This window comes from Oncorhynchus nerka, linkage group LG20 (genome assembly GCF_034236695.1).
Source record: "Oncorhynchus nerka isolate Pitt River linkage group LG20, Oner_Uvic_2.0, whole genome shotgun sequence".
Lineage (NCBI taxonomy): Eukaryota > Metazoa > Chordata > Actinopteri > Salmoniformes > Salmonidae > Oncorhynchus > Oncorhynchus nerka.
Genome location: NC_088415.1, coordinates 57544082 through 57567898, shown reverse-complemented (window position 1 = coordinate 57567898; position 23817 = coordinate 57544082). Strand labels below are relative to the sequence as shown.

General features: G+C 43.3%; 1 protein-coding gene across 5 annotated transcripts; it reads left to right on the top strand.

The window, feature by feature from the left end:
• The first annotated feature begins 1074 nt into the window (after positions 1-1074).
• On the top strand, positions 1075-23533 carry LOC115102863 (G-protein-signaling modulator 2-like). Of its 5 annotated transcripts, none has more exons than XM_029623259.2 (14): positions 1075-1273; positions 2125-2163; positions 4645-4952; positions 15233-15454; positions 16919-17054; positions 17186-17325; positions 19069-19192; positions 19960-20075; positions 20393-20657; positions 20794-21006; positions 21251-21430; positions 21862-22021; positions 22099-22298; positions 22453-23533. In XM_029623259.2, exons 3-14 carry the CDS (start codon positions 4891-4893, stop codon positions 22612-22614), a joined length of 1980 nt encoding a protein of 659 aa, XP_029479119.1. In that variant the 5' UTR covers positions 1075-1273; positions 2125-2163; positions 4645-4890; the 3' UTR covers positions 22615-23533. The 5 variants fall into 5 exon arrangements, with proteins under 5 accessions (XP_029479119.1, XP_029479117.1, XP_029479118.1 ...); XM_029623257.2 differs by having other exon boundaries at positions 22096-22298; XM_029623258.2 differs by lacking the exon at positions 2125-2163 and having other exon boundaries at positions 22096-22298.
• Positions 23534-23817: the final 284 nt, after the last annotated feature.

The window sequence follows — 23817 nt, the reverse complement described above, 5'->3', positions numbered from 1 at the left end:
AGTATAAGTACAATTCTATTAGGATAACTAATCTCTCTCTCAAAGGTCTCATACAGTCGATGCAACCTCTTAAAACAATCTCTACACTAACCCTATAAATATTATGCCAAATTCATGATGTTAATAATAAACATTTACATACGAATATTGGCATTTTTTATTTATGTAATGAATAAAAAAGACAATATCCAAATGTAAATGTTATTAGGCTAATATCATGAACGTGGAGTAACGCTTCTATTTATAAGGCTACCTCTACCCCTGCTTATCGGCATTTGTCTGTCCTGTACCTACTGAAACTCACCTGACCTGGCCCTTAGCAGTCCAACTTCAGCTTTAACAATCTCATCTGTTTAGAATGTGTTCTATCCTGCACATAATTGATTCGTATGTGATCTTTAAGTTCTGACACAACACACCAGTTCCAATTTCGCATGTCACATTGTTTCAAGCTCTAGGGCAAGTTAATACCTGTGGATTCATCAATAATGTACATTGTATCGCTGAACGTCTGGACTTGACGCGAAGGGAGGGGTTTGGTTGTTTCGGTAACTCTTGAAAACTTCTCAAAAAAAGCATGGGGGAGCACTTCACTCTTCTCCCCCTGCTGCTGACTAACGCAGAGCTTTTGAAAACACTTGTGTGTTTTGACCACCTCTCAATTTATTTAAAGTAAGTAACTTAACGTTAGCTTGTTAGTTTGCTAGCCTCAACATTATCAGCTAACTTTCTTCAACAGTGCAACTCACGTTAGCTAGAGAGGCAGTCGATGCTGGTAACTTTACTTACTAATTTCCAGCCCCAAAACTGAGATGTTTGCATTAGTAGATGCCGTTACAGTGAAAAACGACTCTCTTTGTTTTAGTTTGCTGATGATAGCATCATTTTTGCTGACCCATTTGACACTTTGCAGCTGCATGAAGATGACATGAATGACTCATCGTACAGTGGACACGTTCATTATTCAAATGTCATTGGTCCAGAGTGATGACTGTACCGCCCAAGAGACGGTTATTTGGGGCGTGGCTACCTTTGAATCTGCTCTACTGATTGGCTACTGAACCGACAACACAGAGTAACCGTAGCTAAGTTCCCCACCCACTCATCCAAGTTAGCCAGCTAGCCAAAACTTTATTAGTAGCTAGGTTAGAAAAGTGCCGAATTTATAGCTAAGGAGTTAGGTTTTGTTGTTGTAGAATAAAACTGAATTTCTATTTACCGTCGAAGTATTGAAAAGGGGAGTAAAACCATTGTTCGAACTGGACCGCCTAAAGTAAGTGGACTGCTAGCCTACCCAGTTAGCTAATTACAGTAACGTCAGCTAGCTTGCTAACAGGTTGTAAAGGTTCTCTGGTTGTGTAGCCCTTTTAGTTATAAGGTAAATACAAAATATTGCTATGGTTTTGGTTGTAGCTTGCAATATGGTTAGAACTGGCTTGTTAACTTGATAACGTTAACAGTTAGGTGGCTTTCTCACTTGATTTGCTGATCAAATCTGTCAGATGGTGACTGAAGTTTTCAAAAGAACCGAGTTCACCATTTGGGGAACGCCTTATGTTAGTCAAAATAAATATTTCCTATGTCATTATTTGCAAATCCACGGTAACAGTGAAAGTGATAAGGCTCCAATTTCAGTTAATCTGATTATTATATGTATTTATTTTTTTTACGAATGCAAAGTTTGGTAACAGAACGACGGGTTGTGCGGTTTGTTCTGTCATTCTGTTACCAAACTTTGCATCTGCACTGTTCTTCGGGTAAATGTGTTTTTGTAAAATTGTAAGTGGAAATTGCTAAAAGTAGTCTTTGTGCATAGTTATATGGTTTGCAATTGTTTTTTTGTTAGACATTACTTTTTCAATCATTCTCCGCATCATTCTGTTATCGTGGAATTGCCCGTATGTCTCGTGTACAAAACACCTACAGTTTACTAAATGAGTTACTGTAAAAGTGCAATGGAAATTATTTTTACTGGGAAATCATGGTATGACTTAATCTAATTTTGGAAATGAATTAGGACACTAGGCTAGCAAGATCTATGCCTGAAAGAAACCAGTAGAACTAGAAGAATATTCAACTATTGAAAATAATCTAGCTGTCACTATCTTTTTTTTTTTTTACCAGGTTTCTCATAATCCCAATCCCAGCACTGAATAATTTCAGGTGAGGAGTGTTTCTCTTTCTAGATCGGTCCCTTTTGTTTTGATGGTGATTTGCTGGCTGTATCCCTGCTATCAGGCATTATGCTGCTTTGGTGTTTCTGTGTTTGCTTGGCTAATAAGAGGATGTGGACACAAAGACACAATAGATCACCCTGTGAGTACATTAAAGATGAGGTCATGGTGACAGTCCAGTTTGTGGTGTTGGAGCTTCCGTTGAAGCTGGCCTTTCAAATGACTGCTTTTGTTACCGCAGCTGCGCTGTATTAGTAGATCACTTGTCCTTTTAACCACTACTTCATACAGAGTACAGTTTGTCACCAGGGGTGGCAGGTTCAGAGCGTTGGGCCAGTAAGAGGAAGGTTGCTGGATCGAATCCCCGAGCTGACAAGGTGAAAATCTGTCCTCCTTCCCCTGAGCAAGGCAGTTAATCCACTGTTCCCCGGGCTCCGACGACGTGGATGTCGATATGGCAGCCCCCCGCACCTCTCTGATTCAGACACATTTCCGTTGAATACATTCAGTTGGACGACTGACTAGGTATCTCCCTTTTCCATTTGGCGCACACTACTGGAAAAGGCCTCATGCATAAGCATATGAACGTGCATGTACTGTATGTAGTTTGGGAACAGATTCCCGAAACACAAGCAGGCTCCACTTTGGATTAAAGTAGTTCACATTAACCTGGCCGCTAAACAGCAGAGCAGAGCTGACTTAGTTCTCATAGCTTTGTTGTCCAAGATTTGGGGATCATTGATTGATACAATGATAAGCTTGCTACAAATAGTTGCTCCAAAGATAAGCTGTCTACAACGTTCCCAAAATGAGGTTTTCTGCATACTCATTGTGGCTACGATATGGGATTGTCGAGTGAAATATAAAACTGTGCTGAAATAACCTCCATCTTGGCGTGGCTGTCAGATTCTGGCCTCTCCCTGATGTGACAACCAGCGCTTTTTGGTTACAGTTCTGCTCTGTGGCATGGATGGCTGCCGGCCGGTCCCTGAATCTAGGTTGTCCACGAAGAGAACTCACAAACACTTTCTGCGGGTCATCATGTAGGCTAGGCCCTAACACAGTTAAAGAGAGAGCTCACTAGTACCCCAAAGTTATGTTACTCACTGTAATCAAAAGCGATCTAAAGTCAAGCTGCCAAACCCATTTCCATGCCGACATCACTTGTGTAAATTCTGCATACACCAGGAGGCATCTGTGCAAGCCTCAATCCCTAATGAAAGGGAAGGCTTGGCACTATATAATTCCATCTAATTACATGATATTTGTGTGCATCAGCCTTATTAACATACATTAGGATAACTCTTCTGGAAACAACTGTAAGAGGTTTTTACTGATCACAGTTGTTGCTATAACCTCCTATCCTTCTTGGCTGAGGGGTGCAAGTCTTTCTCATGTCTGCTCTGCTGCCTGCCGGGGTTTTAGTGGTGTGGGGTTAAACTGAGGACGGTGGTTTTCTGGAGTGAATTCAATGCCCTGCTGCTCTCTGTGACCTCTGATCTTCATGTGACCACTGAGGTCTTTCAATTTTGCTTCAAAATGTGATGATGCATTGGTTTTATGAAGCTGTATCCAACGAGCAGATCAACAAAGGGGAGGTTTATGGTGGACCATCCCCAACCAGGTTGAAAGTTGATTACTCCTGGGTTAAGAAAGTGATGACTGGCTCAAGTCTTTCAATAATCTTTGTGAATGTAATTTGGTTACAAGCTGTTTTTGCTAATCTACTATCAGAATATCCCTCTATTATCCACCAATAAATAAACCATTTTAAAATGCATGATTTAATATGCACCTGCAGCATACATTTGAATACGGTCTGTCCTTTACATTTGTAATGATCTGCTCTTGATGTGTAGTAGTAGCCTAAATTGGGTTTGGGAAAACCTGTTTACTGCTAAAATGTATGCATAGGTAAAGAGGGGGCCTACTTGACCACATGTGGGAATGAGGTGGCAGTTGGTCTTGCTCTGGTGCTGTACCTTACGTACTAGACTTACTTATCACTGTACTTACAATGGAATTTCCACAAGTCTTCACTGTACAGGTCTTGTTTTGAGTCTGCGGCCAGGCTACTTTCCCTATTTCCCACAAAATAATATGATTTCAATCCATCTACAATTATCTTTGCTGTGGTGGATACATGTTCTATTTTGCTTACCAATGATTTGCATAAAGCATTAAATGTATCTTGTGATTGGTGAAAATCCTTCTCTGCTTCTCTGCTTGCCTAGCTGTATCCTCACACTCACCCTCCGGTAGAGCCTAGCACACCTCCGAGCACTCATGGTTGAGTCAGTGATTGACAGCTTGTGTGTGGTTTGGCTGCCACTGAACCCATCCATCGCCTATCCACTCCTCTCTCACACCCCCACCTGCCTTTCTTGTGCACGCTGTTTAGTGGGTGTTGCTGTAGTGTCGTGTGGTCAGAAGGAGGCTTTACACACAGCATCTTGTGTTCTCTTCACAGAGGGCTGCTGGGGAGAGCTGTGCTGGCACTTCCAAGCCAAGCTCAAACTGTAGCCTGACTGACAACACTGTCTGAAGATCTCTCTCCGTCATTCCTGGAGCTACGTGTCAGCTTAAGAGGATTCAAAGGCGAGCACAAGGGGAATTGTAGGACTAGTTCTCCTGGACCATCAATGTTTTTCACTTTTTGTTTTTTCATCACAATTTTTGGGATTTAAACTGAGATTGTCCCACTTATAAATATTCAATGGATTCCATTGGCTCTTTGGTTAGCATTGTTGAGGACCAGTCCTATCATGTCCGCTACAGGTAGGCATGAACCTACTCATACCCCCATACATTACTCTCTCAATCTTTGGTCAACATTTTGTTTCATGTACGGCCTAGAATGGGTGCTTTAAACTTTCCTTCATACTAGTGAAAAAAAGTGTTGAACAGAACTGATGTGTAGGATTTTATACATGTACACAATAGACCAAGTGGCCTAGATCTCATACTGGTGTCTCATAAGTCTGTCGCACGGGATGAGATCAGCTTTCCCATGTAGCTTTCAGGTGTGAATTGCTAGGCTAGATTTCCCCTTCCATTTAACTGAAGTTGTTAAAGAGGATTGGGGTAGTAGCTGTGGCCAAAGGTGTGGTTTTAGAGGCCCTCCTCTCTAACCCTCCCTCTAGTCGTTTAAGTTTATATTGAAAACTTTTACCCCCCCCACCCCCCCAAAAAACTAAATATACAGAGCCAGTCAAAAGTTTGGACCTACTCATTCAAGGGTTTTTCTTTATTTTTCTAATAGTGAAGACATCAAACTATGAAATAACCCATGGAATCATGTAGTAACCAAATTTTTAAATATAGTTGAGATTCTTCAAAGTAGCCAGCCTTTGCCTTGATGACAGCTTTGCACACTCTTGGCATTATCTCAACCAGCTTCATGAGGTAGTCACCTAGAATGCATTTCAATTAACAGGTGTGCCTTGTTAATTTGTGAAATTTCTTTCCTTCTTAATGGGTTTGAGCCAATCAGTTGTTGTGACAAGATAGGGGTGGTCTACACCCCTACCTTGTTTCTACCCCCAAGCCATAAGACGCCTGAACATCTAGTCAAATGGCTACCCATACTATTTACCAAGTCCATATTATGGCTAGAACAGCTCAAATAAGCAAAGAGAAACGACAGTCCATCATTACTTTAAGACATGAAGGTCAGTCAATACGGAACATTTCAAGAACTTTAAAAGTTTCTTCAAGTGCAGTCGCAAAAACCCTCAAGCGCTATGATGAAACTGGCTCTCATGAGGACCGCCACAGGAAAGGAAGACCCAGAGTTACCTCTGCTGCAGAGGATAAGTTCATTAGAGTTAACTGCACCTCAAATTGCAGCACAAATAAATACTTCACAGAGTGAAAGTACCAGACACATCTCAACATCAACTGTTCAGAGGAGACTGCGTGAATCAGGCCTTCATGGTTGACTTGCAGTGGCGTAAAGTACCGAAGTAAAAATACTTTAAAGTACTGGGTTATATGTACTTTTACATTTTTGCCAATTTTTACTTCACTACATTCCTAAAGAAAATAATATACTTTTTACTCCATACATTTTCCCTGACACCCAAAAGTACTTGTTACATTTTGACAGGAACATGGTCTAATTCACACACTTATCAAGAGAACATCCCTGGTCATCCCAACTGCCTCTGATCTGGTGGATTCACTAAACACATGCTTTGTTTAAATTATGTCTGAGTGTTGGACAGGGATACAAACTAGTCACCTTTCGGCGAAATTCACGGTTTTGAATCCAAAATAGGTGACCTACGTGATTCGTGTAGATCCGATGAGAAAAGTATGGGTGGTGGGTTGGTTCACTACTACGAGCGATGCGCGTTTGGAACAATACTGGCTGTATCCGAGGCTCAGCCAGTCGTTCACATAACAATAGAATGTAGCACATGACTGATGAGAGACTAGAACCAATTTGCTAGTTACAGCATTAGAGTGCGTGCGCCCTAGAAAGACGGCAGAGAGTAGAAAGGCAGTTTGTCAGTTACAGCAGCACGTCCTCTGGACGATAAAGAAGAGGTAGGTGAGAAGCCTGACCACCGAGACGGGTGTGGTAAGGTGATGAAGCGTACTTCATGAGCTCTAACCGAAAAACAACCCAGATTGCTCCCAGATTGCAATTCCTATGGCTTCAACTAGATGTCAACACTCTTTGTTTTAAGGTTTCAAGCTTGTTTCTTCCAAAACGAGTAAGAATTTTTAGTTTTGGTACAGGGAGTTGGAATTCGGCAACGAAGAGGACGCGCACTTGCTAATTTTACTTTCCTATTGAACATACTTCTTTCTGTATGAAATATTATAGTTTAATTACATTTTAGGGTACCTGAGGATTGAATCGACATGTAGTTTGACTTATTTTAACAAACTTTAGCGGTAGCTTTTTTGATTCCTTTGTCTGCATGTTGAACTCAAATCGATGGCGCCAACTAAAGACTTTGGGATATAAAGAAGGATTTTATCTAACAAAAGGACCATGTATGTTGTAGCCGGGACGCTTTGGATTGCAAATCAGAGGAAGATTTTCAAAAAGTAAGTGATTATTTTAATTGCTATTTGTGATTTTATGAAGCCTGCTGGTTGAAAATAAGTGTGCTGTGAGGTGCCATCCTCAAACAATCACATGGCATGCTCTCTCTGTAAAGCCCATTGTAATTCGGACAATGCAGTTTAGATTAACAAGAATTTAAGCTTTTAGCCGATATAAGACACTTGTATGTACCTAGATGTTTAATATCCATAATTTCCCAGATTGTTTAGGTGAATATTGCGCGCCCTCCAATTTCACCGGAAATTGTCGACGGGTGTCCTGCTGACGGGACGCCTAGCCCTAAGACGTTTTAAGTGCATTCAGCGACCAAGTGTAGCTGGGCCTGGCTTAAGCCTGGATGCCACAATTGAGGTGAAAGGAACACCACACACTTTGTCTTTCTCACTTTTTCAATACAGTGCATTAAAAGGGGTATGCCATGTGTACTCTCTGCCTGTAAGAGATCAATTATACCAACAAAGGGTATCATGCTCTGCTGGCACATTGTAGAACAGATGTCCACAGGCAGAAAGTGTACAACTGTAGTAATGTGCAGTGTAGCCCAAAGATTTTGCTTGTTGAACTTGACAGTAACACGTGTGTGTGTGTGTGAATGAGGGGGGATTATTACAATTTTTACTCAGTGAACATCATTTTTGCACGCATGTAGCCATATGCACTTGATCGACGTCTACTATAGTGGCCATTATAATAGAGCAAAAATAGAATGCCAGTTTAATTCTATTTCTACTTTAGATGTTTTTTTCCGAAGTGCAATACTTAGAAGGCTGTCATGGCGAACTGCAATGCAGTGTATTGCTTCTTGTTCCTCAAGCCTTGAGTGTCATTTACAGTAAAGTCTAGGCAACAAATATTGCCTAGACTTTACATTGGATTGCTTTTTATTTATTTATTTTTTTAGGTGTAGGTTAGGTCCACATGAAACACTTTTTATTTTACATACAGAGCCTGATCATGTAGATCATATTCTTTTGATTAAATAGTTAAAACCCACATTTCTCACAAGCAGGGTTTTTTTGTTGCATGTTTCAGTGCAAAAAAAAGTGTCAACTTTTTTGGGCCCTCACCAGTTTGCATCCCTTGCTATCCATCATTAAAAAAGAGAAAATTATGCTCTCTGGTGTGCTTAATAGAAGGAATTTGAAATGAATTATACTTTTGATACTTAAGTACATTTTTAGCGATTCCATTTACTTTTTGATACTTAAGTATTTTTTTAAACCAAATACTTTTATTCAAGTAGTATTTTACTAGGTGATTTGAGTCATTTTCTATGAAGGTATCTTTACTTTTACTCAAGTATGACAATTGAGTTCTTTTTACACCACTCTTGAATTGCTGCAAAGAATCCACTACTAAAGAACACCAATCGGAACCAGAGATTTGATAGGGCCAAGAAACATGAGTAATGGACATTAGACCGGTAAAAATCTGTCCTTTTGGTCTAATGAGTCCAAATTTGTGATTTTTGGTTCCAACCGCCGTGTCTTTGTAAGCCAGCATGGCTACCACAGCATTCTGCAGCGATACAGCATCCCATCGGGTTTGCACTATCATTTGTTTTTCAACAGAACAATGACTCCATACACCTCCAGGCTGTGTAAGGGCTATTTGACCAAGGCCTCCACAATCCCATGACCTCAACCCAATTGAGGTTTGGGATGAGTTGGACTGCAGAGTGAAGGGAAAGCAGCCAACAAGTGCTCAGCATATCTGGGAACTCCTTCAAGACTGTTGGAAAAGTGTTCCAGATGAAGCTTCTTGAGAGAATGCCAAAAGTGTGCAAAGCTGTCATCAAGGCAAAGGGTAGCTACTTTGAGGAATCTAAAATATATTCTTTGATTTGTTTAACACTTTTTGGTTACTACATGATTCCATGTGTTATTTCATAGTTTTTATGTCTTCACTATTCTACAATGTAGAAAAAAATAAAAACACTCGAATGAGTAGGTGTGTCTTAACTTTTGACTGGTACTGTGATTATATCAATATTTAACAATCCCCTCAAACATTCATGATTTGCTTTGTATTTGTAGTTTTAAAATTGGTTTATTCAGCTTCTTTGAAAGGAGTGGAAGACATCTGTTTGGTAGAAGGCACCATCGTTGGATTTTCAACCATGTTCATCCCTGCATATAGAATTTAAGCATTTTTCTCGTCAACCATTAAACTGCATTTGCGCATTGACAATTATGGCAGGCTTACATTTTAGTGTTGAATTAAGCAAGAATGTATCTCACTCCTAATCAAACCTTGTACGCTTTAAATTGAATAAACCTCTTGGCCACCTGAATCTGACTAGACACCTTTAACAAAGCTCTCTAATGCTGCCCAGCAGCTCTATAAGCAGGGCCTTTCTAATCACTGTCGGGCCAACTGTAGTAATCCCAGGTGAAAAGGCCAGAGGCGAGAGAGATCTTGTCTGATAATGCTGAGATGTTAAACCTCTGTCCTATGTTTAGGGTTAGGCTAATACTGTAGCAATATCATGGACTTTACTGGTTGACCGTATTGTGTGGCATGCAAAAAAACAATGGTTACTGCAAGATGGCGCCGACAGATGGTCGCCTCGTTTCGAGGAAACGATGCAGTATTTATATATATATATATTATTTCTTACATTGTTATCCCAGGAAATCTTAAGTCTTATTACATACAGCCGGGAAGAACTATTGGATATGAGAGCAACGTCAACTACCAACACTACGACCAGGAATACGACTTTCCCGGAGCGAGTCCTCTGTTTGGACCACCAACCAGGATAATGGATCTAATCCCAGTAGCCAACCTAAAACAACGGTGCCGCAGACTGAGTGGCCTCTTGGTCAGGCTCCGTAGAAGAGCACATCGCCCACCGCTCCCTAGTGGACATTGGCGAGTGTTATGGTCTCTTGACAACAAGATAGACAACATTTGAGCAAGGGTTGCCTTCTAGAGAGACCTCAGAGATTGTAACATTCTCTGTTTCACGGAAACATGGCTCTCTCGGGATTTGTTGTCAGAATCGGTTCAGCCACTGGGCTTCTCCCATCGCGCCGACAGAAACACCTCTCTGGGAAGCGGAAACGCGGGGGTGTATGCTTCATGATTAACAAATCATGGTGTAATCATAACAACCTACAGGAACTCCAGTCCTTCTGCTCACCCAACCTAGAATTCCTTACAATCAAATGCTGGCCATTTAACCTACCAAGATAATTCTCGTCAGATATAGTCACAGCTGTGTACATTCCCCCTCAAACAGACACCAAGATGTCCCTCAAGGAACTTCACTGGACTCTATGTAAACTGGAAACCATATATCCCGAGGTTGCATTTGTTGTAGCTGGAGATTTTAACAAAGCAAATTTGAGAACAAGACTACCTAAATTCTATCAGCATATTGATTGCACTACGTACAGGGGTAATACACTCGCCCACTGCTACTCTACCTTCCGCAATGCACACAAAGACCTCCCCTGCCCTCCCTTCGGCAAATCCGACCAAGACGCCATCTTGCTTCTGCCGTCTTATAGGCAGAAACTCAAACAGGATGTACCAGTGACGAGAACAACTCAACGCTGGTCTGACCAATCGGAAACCACGCTTCAAGATTGTTTTGATCACGTGGACTGGAATATGTTCTGGTTAGCCACAGAAATCAACATGAACCTATACGCTGAGTGAGTTTTTATAAGAAGTGCATTGGAGATGATGTAACCACTGTGACTATTAAAACCTACCCTAACCAGAAACCGTGGATGGGTGGCGGCATTCACGCAAAACTGAAAGCGCTAATCACCACATTTAACCATAGAAAGAGGTCTGTTTTATATTCAGCCATATTCCCAATGTAGTTGTTCCCTCCAATCAAACAAGCGAAATCCCTCCACCCATCAAACAAGCGAAATGCCGGTACAGGGACATGGTGGAGTTGCAAGTCAACGGCTCAGACATGACGTATGTGGCAAGGTCTACAGGAAATCAGACTAGAAAAAGAACCAGCCACGGTTCCCTCCAAGCTCGTCAGCAAGCTGGAGGCCCTGGTTCTCAACCCCACGCTGTGCAATTGGGTCCTGGACTTTGACTGGCTGCCCTCAACACTGGGGCCCCACAAGTGTGCCTGCTCAGCCCCCTCCTGTACTCCCTGTTCACTCACGACTGCGTGGCCATGCACACCTCCAACTCAATCATCAAGTTTGCAGATGACACAACGGTAGTGGGCTTGATTACCAACAGCGACGAGACCGCCTATAGGGAGGAGGTGAGGGCACTTGGAGTGTGGTGTCAGGAAAACAACCTCTCACTCACCGTCAACAAAACAAAGATGATCGTGGACTTCAGGAAACATCAGAGGGAGCACCCCCCCTATCTACATCCAAGGGACAGCAGTGGAGAAGGTGGAAAGTTAAGTTCCTCTGCGTACACATCACAGACCAACTGAAATGGTCCACTCACGCCTTTGGTGAAGGCGCAACAGTGCCTCTTCAACCTCAGGAGGCTGAAGAAATTTGGCTTGTCACCCAAAACCCTGACACTTTTACAGATGCACAATCGAGAGCATCCTGTCAGGCTGTATTACAGCCTGGTACGACAACTGCACTGCCCTACACCTCAGGGCTCTCCAGGGGGTGCGGTCTGCACAACGCATCACTGTGGGCAAACTACCTGCCCTGCATGACACCTACATCACACGATGTCACAGGAAGGCCAAAAAGATCATCAAGGACAACAACCACCTGAGCCACTTCCTGTTCACACCGCTACCATCCAGAAGGTGAGGTCAGTACAGGTGGATCAAAGCTGGGACTGAGAGACTGAAAAACAGCTTCTATCTCAAGGCCATCAGACTGCTAAACAGCAATCACTAACTCAGAGAGGCTGCTGCCTACATTGAGACCCAATCAATGGCCACTTTAATAAATGGATCTCTAGTCACTTTAAACAACGACACTTTAAATAATGCCACTTTAATCATGTTTACATATCTTACTCATATCACATGTAAACTCAGCAAAAAAAGAAAGGACCCTGTCTTTCAAAGATAATTCGTAAAAATTCAAATAACTTCTGATCTTCATTGTAAATGGTTTAAACACTGTTTCCCATGCTTGTTCAATGACCCATAAACAATGAATGAACATGCACCTGTGGAAGGGTCGTTAAGACACTAACAGCTTACAGACGGAAGGCAATTAAGGTCAGTTATGACAACTTAGGACACTAAAGAGGCCTTTCCACTGACTCTGAAAAACACAAAGATACCCAGGATCCCTGCTCATCTGCAAGAACCTGCCTTAGGCATGCTGCAAGGAGGCATGAGGACTGCAGATGTGGCCAGGGCAATACATTGCAATGTCTGTGCTGTGAGAGGCCTAAGACAGCGCTACAGGGAGACAGGATGGACATGTGGGAGACCACGTTTAACAACACCTGCACAGGATCGGTACATCCGAACATCACACCTGCGGGACAGGTATAGGATGGCAACTGCCCGAGTTACACCGGAACACACAATCCCTCCATCAGTGCTCAGACTGTCTGTAACAGGCTGAGAGATGCTGGACTGAGGGCTTGTAGGCCTGTTGTTGGCCTGTACTCTGGAGCGGGATCGATTTGGAGGTGGAGGGTCCGTCATGTTCCGGGGCGGTGTGTCACAGCATCATCAGACTGAGCTTGTCATTGCAGGCAATCTCAACGCTGTGCGTTGCAGGGAAGTCATCCTTCTCCCTGTGGTACCCTTTCTGTAGTCTCATCCTGACATGACCCTCCAGCATGACAATGCCACCAGCCGCACTGCTCGTTCTGTGCGCGATTTCCTGCAAGACAGGAATGTCAGTGTTCTTCCATGGCCAGCGAAGAGCCCGGATCTCACGTCTGGGACCTGTTGGATCGGAGGGTGAGGGCTACCCCACCCCCCTATAATTGGTGGAAGAGTGGGGTAACATCTCACAGCAAAAACAGCGCAAATCTGGTGCATTCCACGAGGTACACTGCAGTACTTAGTAACTGGTGTGGCCACCAGCTGCATTGACTGTTACTTGATTGTTACTGTTACTTGATTTTTGACCCCCCTTTGTTCAGGGATGCATTATTAATACTTGTTCAGTTTGTCTGAATCTTATGTTCATACAAATATTTACACATGTTAAGTTTGCTGAAAATAAACACAGTTGACAGTGAGAGGATGTTTTATTTATATGCTGAGTTTATATACCATCTATTGCACCTTTGCCTATGCCGCTCATCCATATACTTGTGTACATATTCTCATTCACCCCTTTAGATTTGTGTGTATTAGGTAGTTGTTGGGGAATTGTTAGATTACTTGTTAGATATTACTGCACTGTCGGAACGAGAAGCACAAACATTTCGCTACACTTGCGTTAACATCTGCTAACCATGTGTATGTGACCAATAACATTTGATTTGAATTGATTTGGTTCGTTGATGACGTTAGGGGTTATTCTAGTTTGTGGGGTGTGGATAAAACATCTTTGGTGAAAGTAGCTCAGTGAGACATTGAAAAGAATAGGCTACCTAGGCCTGTGTCCGGATCCGTAATGAGTTTAGGCTAGCTCTGGACCGTTCAGTGTGTTGCTGCACAGGAATCCTCTTTCAAACCAACCCAGTGGAAGCCTCTTTAGATATGTGTCATGTGATGCTGTTGTGAAGGAGAAAGAAACCCAGGTAGGGTCTTAGTGTGTTAAAATAAACAAAGCAACCTCGATCCAGTATGTGGAGTACAATTTATTGTCATTTCGTCTGCAAGATGTAACGTTGTTTATAGTCTGTAATTGGAGATGACTAAAGTAAAAAAAAAAAAAGTTAAAAAAAATCTATACAGTAAACATACCTGTTGATATATTTTGCTGAATGTAACATGCAAAAATGACAGATTTGACTGAGTTACAGTTCATAGATGAAAATCCAGTCGTTTTTTCATAACATATGGATTTCACATACTGGGCGGGGGTGCCCCCCCCCAGGCCCAGCCAATCAGAATGAGTTTTTCCCCACAGAAGGGATTTATTACAAACAGAAATACTCCATTCTTTTATTTTAGCTCATGAAAAATGGGACCAACACTTTACATGTTGCATTTATATTTCTGTTCGGTGTGTAATGTTTTATAATGCATAAGATGTCTTTTAGTAGGCTATGTCTAATGCCAATATACTTTTGAGGGCTTTCAAAAAAAAAACACTGGGTGGGCACTTGATTTAATAGAGTACCTGAAGTCGAAACCGTGCATGCATGAACACAGGTCATCTCCTCTTCAACAAAGTGGTGGGCGCTTTTGCTGTAGAACACAAAAAGATGTCAACGAGGGCGTAACAATCGAAGCCATGTTGCATGAAAGTGACTAATCTGTTAATCCACCCGTCCCTGTGAATAATCCCTTGTGGATACTCCTCTCTGACCCTATCTGGGGTTAAAGTGACCAGGAGTAGGCTATGTTCAGGGTCAAACATCCAGAACGTTTCAGATAGAAATGTAATCGTCACCAGCTTGCACAATCCCCATTCTACACAGCAGACAATACATTTGTCTGAATGTTCTGGAAACATTGAAGCCCACTGAATAGCCTAGTCTTCAGAAGAGCAGTCGGAGAGATCTGTGTATTGTACTGTAGAGACCACGTAGATAGATCCGTCCTACCATAACAAACCCACTGATAAACCAAGGCTGTTTTTCTTAGGTGGAAGGAAGTAGCCAAACAAACATTCACAGTCTGATGGAGTGAGAGGGATGCTAGTCCTGGGTTTTGAGATGGGGAAAACCCATCTATAACTTTTGGTTTCTAGTTTATTCAAACTGTGACCACTTTGGAATGTTAAGACTAGATACACTTGTTCTTTTGAGTGTTAGTGGAAGGGGCAAGAGAATGTTCTGGTCCAAAACAACTTCTCCTGTCTGTGCCTACTGAGCATCTTGGATCAACAAGAGATCTCTGTTCCTATCTTCTACCTAAACCCCTTCTGCTGCCTCCTTGTAGGATGGATGCATCCTGCCTGGAGCTGGCCCTGGAGGGTGAGCGGCTCTGTAAAGTGGGTGACTACCACGCTGGAGTGTCCTTCTTCGAAACAGCCATCCAGGTTGGCACAGAGGACCTGCAGGTGCTGAGTGCCATTTACAGCCAGCTGGGCAATGCATACTTCCATCTGCATGACTACGCCAAGGCGTTGGAGTTCCACCACCACGACCTCACCTTGACCAGGTAGGAAGGAACACACCTTGACCAGGTAGGAAGGAACACACCGTGACCAGGTAGGAAGGAACACACCGTGACCAGGTAGGAAGGAACACACCGTGACCAGGTAGGAAGGTGACCAGGTAGGAAGGAACACACCGTGACCAGGTAGGAAGGAACACACCGTGACCAGGTAGGAAGGAACACACCGTGACCAGGTAGGAAGGAACACACCGTGACCAGGTAGGAAGGAACACACCGTGACCAGGTAGGAAGGAACACACCTATGACCCCGGGCTCCTATTCATAATGTTTCTCAGAGTAGGACCATTGTCCCCTCTTATCAGCATGACCTCACCACACAACTCCTATGTCTGTAGTGTTTTCCCTATGCGCTGGCCGTCATATTTATAAATACGCCCACTATTTTTGCGAAACGCTTAGATGAACATCTTCGGTATAGACTACTGCTGACGGTAAATGTAGTCAACTAGCAGCTGTTATGTATCAATGTTTGATTGCTACTTCGTCTCTTTATATTTGTCCCACCAAAATATATATTTTGACCACTTGAAAAATCTAACTGCTACTTTTTGTTTAAACGTTTCAATTTGGTAGTCCCAATAGTCAGTCTAGCCCTCCTCGGCTAGAATGATCAATATGAATCTAATAGCGATCTATTGATGGGACAGGTGCATGTCAGTCACATGGCGAGTGATGACAGAAACACTGCTAGTTTGACAGTATGCTGTCTCTCCCGTGTGATTTGTGTGCGCTGTGGTTGGTTGCAATCCAAAACATGTACACGGAGGATGGAGGGCACGTGATGCTCCTTCAATCGTCTCTGTGAATCTGCACATCCCATGTAATATAAGTGGTAACAATGAGTCGAAATCCACTTAATCTAGCCTAATTATTTCCTGTAGCCAGCTATAGAGCCAAGGCGCGTAGGCCATTTACGGTGCTTTGATTGACAACCGAACAGCATGTGTTGCATGTGTTGATTAGTTTTCAAATGTCTCAAATTAACTGAATAAAGTCAATCTCCTATATCCCTTTGCCATTCATAAATCCTACACCGTAGTTATAAGTCCATGGCATCGCACCGGGACAAGTAAACCATAGATCGCGCTTGTATTTCCTTAGGATATCGAAGCCCATGTTGTGACTTGCCAGAGAGTGACGTTTCAGTGAGTGACTCGTCAGTGTAGCCTACCGAATCGCATTGGTGAGAGCTGTTCATTTGGCTCCCTAGTTGGCATATTGGCAGGCTTTTTGCTGATAATCTGCAGATAAATGATGAAATATACGATGAAGATGGTGAATCCTCACTGCAGAAACAATAGGTGTTGGAGAGACAGATAATGATTCATTGTCACATCAGAAATATATAATGGGTAAGACTATAACCCTTTTCATTTGTTTAATTGAACCTTTTATTGGTCAAGATCATGTGTGCGTTTTTCTGTTTTAATAAAATCCCATTCTCAGGACCATCGGGGACCAGATGGGAGAGGCTAAATCCAGCGGTAACCTAGGCAACACATTGAAGGTGTTGGGTAGGTTTGATGAGGCTGTGGTCTGCTGTCAGAGGCACTTAGACATTGCCATGGACCTGAACGACAAGGTGAGATTGATTCATGAATGATGGTTATTAGGCCTCCTGAAACTAATTTGCTGTTTTATTCTGGTGTTTTAAATGTTTTTTTTCCCTGTTGTGGAGTTGACATTGGCCCTGTTTTTTTTGGTATCTGTTAGGTGGGACAGGCGAGGGCGCTGTATAACTTTGGGAACGTGTATCATGCAAAAGGAAAGAGCATCTGCTGGAGCGGGGCGGAGCCAGGAGAGTTCCCCGAGGAGGTCACTACTGCACTTAGGAAAGCAGCGGAATATTACCAGTAAGTTGGTGTGTTTGTGTGCAAGCATTGCATTCATGTGTGTTTGGTACATTTTGCATCTTGTAAGTCAGATACCATAGAGTAAATGTACATACAGTATCAGTCAAAAGTTTGGACCTACTCATTCAATGGTTTTTCTTTATATTTATTATTTTCTACATTGTAGAAAAATAGTGAAGACGTCGAAATGATGAAATGACATATGGAATCATGTAGTAACCAAAAAAAGTTTTAAACAAATAAATAGATTTTATATTCTTCAAAGTAGCCTCCCTTTGCTTTGACAGCTTCATGAGGAATGCTTTTCCAACTGTCTTGAAGGAGTTCCCACATATGCTGAACATTTGTTGGCTGCTTTTCCTTCACTCTGTGGTCCAACTCATCCCAAACCATCTCAATTGGGTTGAGGTCAGGTGATTATGTAGGCTCCAGTACTCCATCACCCTCCTTGGTCAAAAACCCCTTACACAGCCTGGAGGTGTGTTTTGGGTCGTTGTTCTGTTGAAAAATAAAGGATAGTCTCACTAAGCGCAAACCAGATGGGATGACGTATCGCTGCAGAATGCTGTGTTTTTACCAAAGGACAGATTTCCACCAGTCTAATGTAAATTGCTTTTGTTTCTTGACTCAATCAAGTCTCTTATTGGTGTCCTTTGGTTTCTTAGCAGCAATTTGACCATGAAGGCCTGATTCACACAGTCTCCTCTAAACAGTTGATGTTGAGATGTGTCTGTTACTTGAACTTTGATGCATTTATTTGGGCTGCTTTCTGAGGTGCAGTTAATTGCTGATTTCTGAGGTTGGTAACTCTAATAAACTTCTCCTCTGCAGCAGAGGTAACTCTGGGTCTTCCTTTCCTGTGGCGGTTCTCATGAGCTGGTTTCATCATAGCGCTGGTGATGGTTCAAGTGCGACTGCACTTGAAAAAAAACTTTTAAAGTTCTTGAAATGTTCTGGATTGACTGACCTTCATGTCTTAAAGTAATGATGGACTGTTGTTTCTCTTTGCTTATTTGAGCTGTTCTTGCCATAATATGGACCTGGTCTTTAACCAAATAGGGCTATCTTCTGTATACCACCCCTACCTTGTCACAACCCAACTGATTGGCTCAAATGCATTAAGAAGGAAAGACATTTTTTTTTAAATAACAAGGCACACCTGTTAATTGAAATGCATTCCAGGTGACTACCTCATGAAGCTCGTTGAGAGAATTCCAAGAGTGTGCAAAACTGTCAAGGCAAAGGGTGGCTACTTTACAAATATTAACTTTTTCGGTCACTACATGATTCCATATGTGTTATTTCATAGTTTTGATGTCTTCACTATTATTCTACAATGTAGAAAATAGTAAAAATTAAGAAACTGTTAAATCAGTAGGTGTGTCCAAACTTTTGACTTGTTTTATTTATATATATTATTTCTTTCATCACATTCCCAGTGGGTCAGAAGTTTACATACACTCAAATAGTATTTGGTAGCATTGCCTTTAAATTGTTTAACTTGGGTCAAACGTTTCGGGTAGCCTTCCACATGCTTCCCACAATAAGCTGGGTAAATTTTGGCCCATTTCTCCTGACCGAGCTGGTGTAACTGAGTCAGGTTTGTAGACCTCCTTGCTCGCACACGCTTTTTCAGTTCTGCCCACACATTTTCTATAGGATTGAGGTCAGGGCTTTGTGATGGCCACTCCAAAACCTTGACTTTGTTTTCCATCATTCATTCAATGGTTTGTCTATATCCAGAGCAAACTTATCCATAGTGAAGGAGCTTGGAGACCCGGCCGCCCAAGGCCGAACATATGGTAACCTTGGCAACACACACTACCTGTTAGGAAACTTCCAGAATGCAGTGGCGTCACATGAACAGGTAATGAAAATCTTATCAAAGTTTATAGCGTGACATTTACTGCTCGATTCAATAAAAAACTGCACTGTTGTAGCATATAAAACGCACAATTTTTGTCCTATGACAATATGGAATAGTGGTTTTGCGTTCTATAGTAGAAATACCAGTTAAACTCACTTCACTGGATGATTAATAATAGCTTGTACACAAAGCAACTGCATAAACATTGCAAAAGGCAAGTTTGATTTAAATCTTAGTCTTTTGTCAGAGATGTCCTTTTTCAGTGGTTCTCTGTAGTTAATTCTAATGTCCTGTATGGCTCAGTACAGTCAACAGAAAGACTATAGGTAAACACCACATAATGGAAGACTAGAGTCACTGGCTGGCTGTTCTGATACCAAGGTGTTGGGGCGGGTAGAGTCGCTGGCTGGCTGTTCCGATACCAAGGTGTTGGGGCGGGTAGAGTCGCTGGCTGGCTGTTCCGATACCAAGGTGTTGGGGCGGGTAGAGTCGCTGGCTGGCTGTTCCGATACCAAGGTGTTGGGGCGGGTAGAGTCGCTGGCTGGCTGTTCCGATACCAAGGTGTTGAGGCGGGTAGAGTCGCTGGCTGGCTGTTCCGATACCAAGGTGTTGGGGCGGGTAGAGTCGCTGGCTGGCTGTTCCGATACCAAGGTGTTGGGGCGGGTAGAGTCGCTGGCTGGCTGTTCCGATACCAAGGTGTTGGGGTGGGTGGGTGCATTTCTGGCCCGGTGTCCATGTGTGTTCATCCATTTGTTTTCCTTTCCCAGCGCCTCCAGATTGCCAAGGAGTTTGGCGACCGCTCAGCAGAGAGAAGGGCCTACTGCAACCTGGGGAACGCGTATATATTCCTGGGTGAATTTGAAGTGGCAGCCGAGCATTACAAGTGAGCCAAACCTCCAGCCCAGCCATTCATCTTCTCTCAATGACGTTCACTCCCTCTGTCTCGGAGTCCAGCTGTTAAAACAACTCTTCTTTCTGTCTGGACCCTGGAGGTTTTCACACAGTTAAGAGGCCGTAGGGTTTTCAGGAGAGAAATGGCAGCCGCTATACCTCAAAGGACTATAATGTCAAGAGGGCTAGCAAACTGATAAGTGTGTGTGTGAATTCATATACTGAACTTAATTTCAGGACCAGAGTAGCCTTTGTGTGTCACTATGAATGACAGCCAGTGATCTAATGTGGTTGTATTGTGGTTGTCAGGAGGACTCTGCAGCTGGCCAGACAGCTGAAAGACCGGGCTGTAGAGGCTCAGGCCTGTTACAGTCTGGGCAACACCTACACACTCCTCCAGGACTACGAGAGGGCCATAGACTACCACCTCAAACACCTGATCATAGCACAGGACCTCAACGACCGGATTGGTGAGGGCCGGGCGTGCTGGAGTTTAGGGAACGCTCACACCGCCCTGGGGAACCATGACCAGGCCATGCACTTTGCTGAGAAACACCTGGAGATCTCCAAAGAGGTACCACCTCCCTTATCCCCTATAGATATACAGTTCAAGACACAGCCTTCAAGAACCTGATCAAAGAAAGAGGAGTTCATCTGAAAATGCAGCATGATCAATCCCGTGTGTGTGTGTGTGTGTGTGTGTGTTCCAGACTGGTGACCGGAGCGGGGAGCTGACGGCCCGTATGAATGTGTCAGACCTGCAGATGGTGCTGGGGCTGAGCTACAGCACCAACAACTCCACCCTGTTTGAGAACCCCATCAAGGACATGGACCTCAACCTGCACGGAGCAAGGCCCCGGATGGGACGGAGAAACAGCATGGAAAACCTGGAGCTCATGAAACTCACCCCCGACAAGATCAATGTAAGTCACTGGGTTTAAATGTTCATTCTGAGACTTTCTCTTCCCTAGGCCTAGTGGCAATTCAAAGTGCACTATTAACCTGAAGTGAGTGAAATTAATTACACATGGCACCTTTTTAAAATGTACTGTTTTGTCTTTATAACAACTCTTAACTGTTTGATGTGTATTTTGACACCGGAGTTAGATGTGATTTGTATAAAGTCTGGTTTTAGACGTGTGTGTGTCCTCTCCCTCTTGTCTCCAGGCTCAGAAGTGGACCAGTGACATCCTGACCAAGCAGTCTAAACCCACCCTGGCTAAGAGCTCCTCCAAGCTGTTCTTCATCAGCCGTCTGCGGGGGAAGAAGACCAGGGCTGGGGGCTCCAGTAAAGTCCTGCAGGACACCAGTAACACCTCCCAGAACCCTGCACAGGGACCACAGAAGGTAAGAGGGAAACCTGCGTTTCAGGTATCCACCTAGCGTGTGCTTTTCTATGGGTTTGTGTGTCTGTGTATGCATGCGTGCCCACGAGAGAGAGCGTGAGATTGACGTGACCTCTTGTACTTATCTCGTTGTGGATTGAAATAAAGTATTGAAATCGGTGGTGGTTGATGCCGTTTTAAGATCAGGGAGGACAAATGTTTTGTTTTTTATGTGCCTTATTTCTATTACAGCATATATTACCCAAGAGCGTGCTGTTGAGGCTACTGTAGACCTTCAATATATTCAGTGGCGTGAATATATGTTGTATAGTCTTGTATACATTTATTTTTTGTTTCTCTATTTACTTTAATTTTATGAAATTCACAGAGTAGGATGGTTCTTCCCTTCCTCTGAGGAGCCTCCACTGATTCAAATATGTCTCACTCACTCAGAGGGCCAGTCCAGACATGCTCGGGGACGAGGGCTTCTTTGACCTGCTAAGTCGTTTCCAGAGTAACCGGATGGACGACCAGCGCTGTTCCATACAAGAAAAGAGCCGTCTGTCAGTCAGTACCAGCTCCTCTGACTCTCCACCCAGAGCCATGAGGAAATGTGAGTACACACACATCAACATTTCTCTGTGATCGCCTTGGTCTCTCGCTCTGACCTCTCTCCCTCTCCTCCAGCAGTGTCCGAGGCAGTAGCAGGCCTGGGCTCTGGGTCTGGTGCCCAGGGTCGCCGGTTAGAGGAAGGTGGAGGTGCTGGGGGTAGTTTGCCCGGCCTTCGGCTCAACAGGCACAGCAGCCAGGCTGTCCTCAGCCACCTGATGGCTAACGCAGGCAACACGGAGCCTGACGATGACTTCTTCGACATGCTTGTCAAATGCCAGGTGTTTAAATAGACTCAACTTTTCACTGGGGTGGTGTTCAATAGAGCACAATGTAGCAAAATGTTGTGCTACATCTCAGTACTTTATATTGAAAGGGGGAAAAAGTATTCCTTTTCGTCCACTTTTTTACCTCTTATACCCTCCTTCCCCTCAGGGTTCTCGTCTGGATGACCAGCGCTGCGCCCCTCCCCCGGCCCGTGGCCCCACCGTCCCAGACGAGGACTTCTTCAGCCTCATCACGAGGTCCCAGGCCAAACGCATGGACGAGCAGCGGGTCACCCTGCCCTCCGCAGCAGGCTCCGCAGCAGGCAACTGAGCCCCGCCCATGTAGAGTACCGCGACGGGTGAAAACCCAGGAGACGGGGCTTCTGGAGGAAAACGGTGTGGAAGTTTCGTCCACTTGTGGAGATGAGGACGTTGGTACTGTACTCAACATTGGATGGGGCTATTTGACATAGACCAGAACTTTTCAATGGTATTTTCTCTCCATAACATAGACCACTAATGGTTGTTGTTGTTAGGATCCAGAAGCCTCATTTCCCAGTTGAAAGCACTGCCAGCATTAATGTAGTAGCCTATAGGGAACACTGCAACATTCAAAAACTAACCCACTGAGGGTTATAGACTATGAAATCAACTGTTCTCAATTTTTCCTAAGATTTTACCTTGTACTCTGTCTGAAACTGTACTGGACCTGTAAAACTACGCAGACGAACATGAGCTAACATATCAAACGAGTCTGTCCAGGGCATTCTTTTCTATGATTATGTACTCACTACAACCTGAAAATGTATCTTTAGATACAAACAACTGCAGTCATGACTCATGTATTTATTGTACCTTTTTGGTAATGATTTTGTTTTATCAAGTGCTTACGTCCTGCCGTTTTTACTTCCCCTTGTGGCTTGAAGTGGTTGGTTTGATTTTGCACCATCTTTTTCTGATGTAGACTCAAAGACGGGTACAGCACTATCTTTCCATGTGTTTTTGAATTGTCTATATGTGTATGTTAGGCGTTGTGAGGATACCTCATTTAGGTAAGGAATTAAACAAGAGATGCTCTTTCAGCCTAAACCATCTTTGATAAAATAATGAATACACCCATTGGTGTGTTTTGTCCCTGATGCTATTTTGTACTTCCTATATTTGTTTTTATGAGATCAGAGCAATGAACACTTGTTTATTTAGTATAGGAATCATGTCTTGTATTTTATTTTAAAATGTGCTATCAAAAAGTTGTGTGTGTGCTTTTTCCACTGTTCTTATTTGCAAAACAGCAAGAAGCCAGTGTGCTTTCTTTATCTTCAGTGCAGCTTGACACATGGAGATGGCACACCAAAGCACAGAAGGATCTGCTGCCCAAAGTCGAGTTTGCTGGTGAGGTGTTGGGCTATGTTCTTCATGATTGATGAGTGATGGGCCTAAGTAAGATACAATCAAACTTATTAGTCCAGATGAGATGCTGTTGAACAAACTCCAGGCTTCGCTATGGTCAGATGACATGAACATAGAGCTTCCT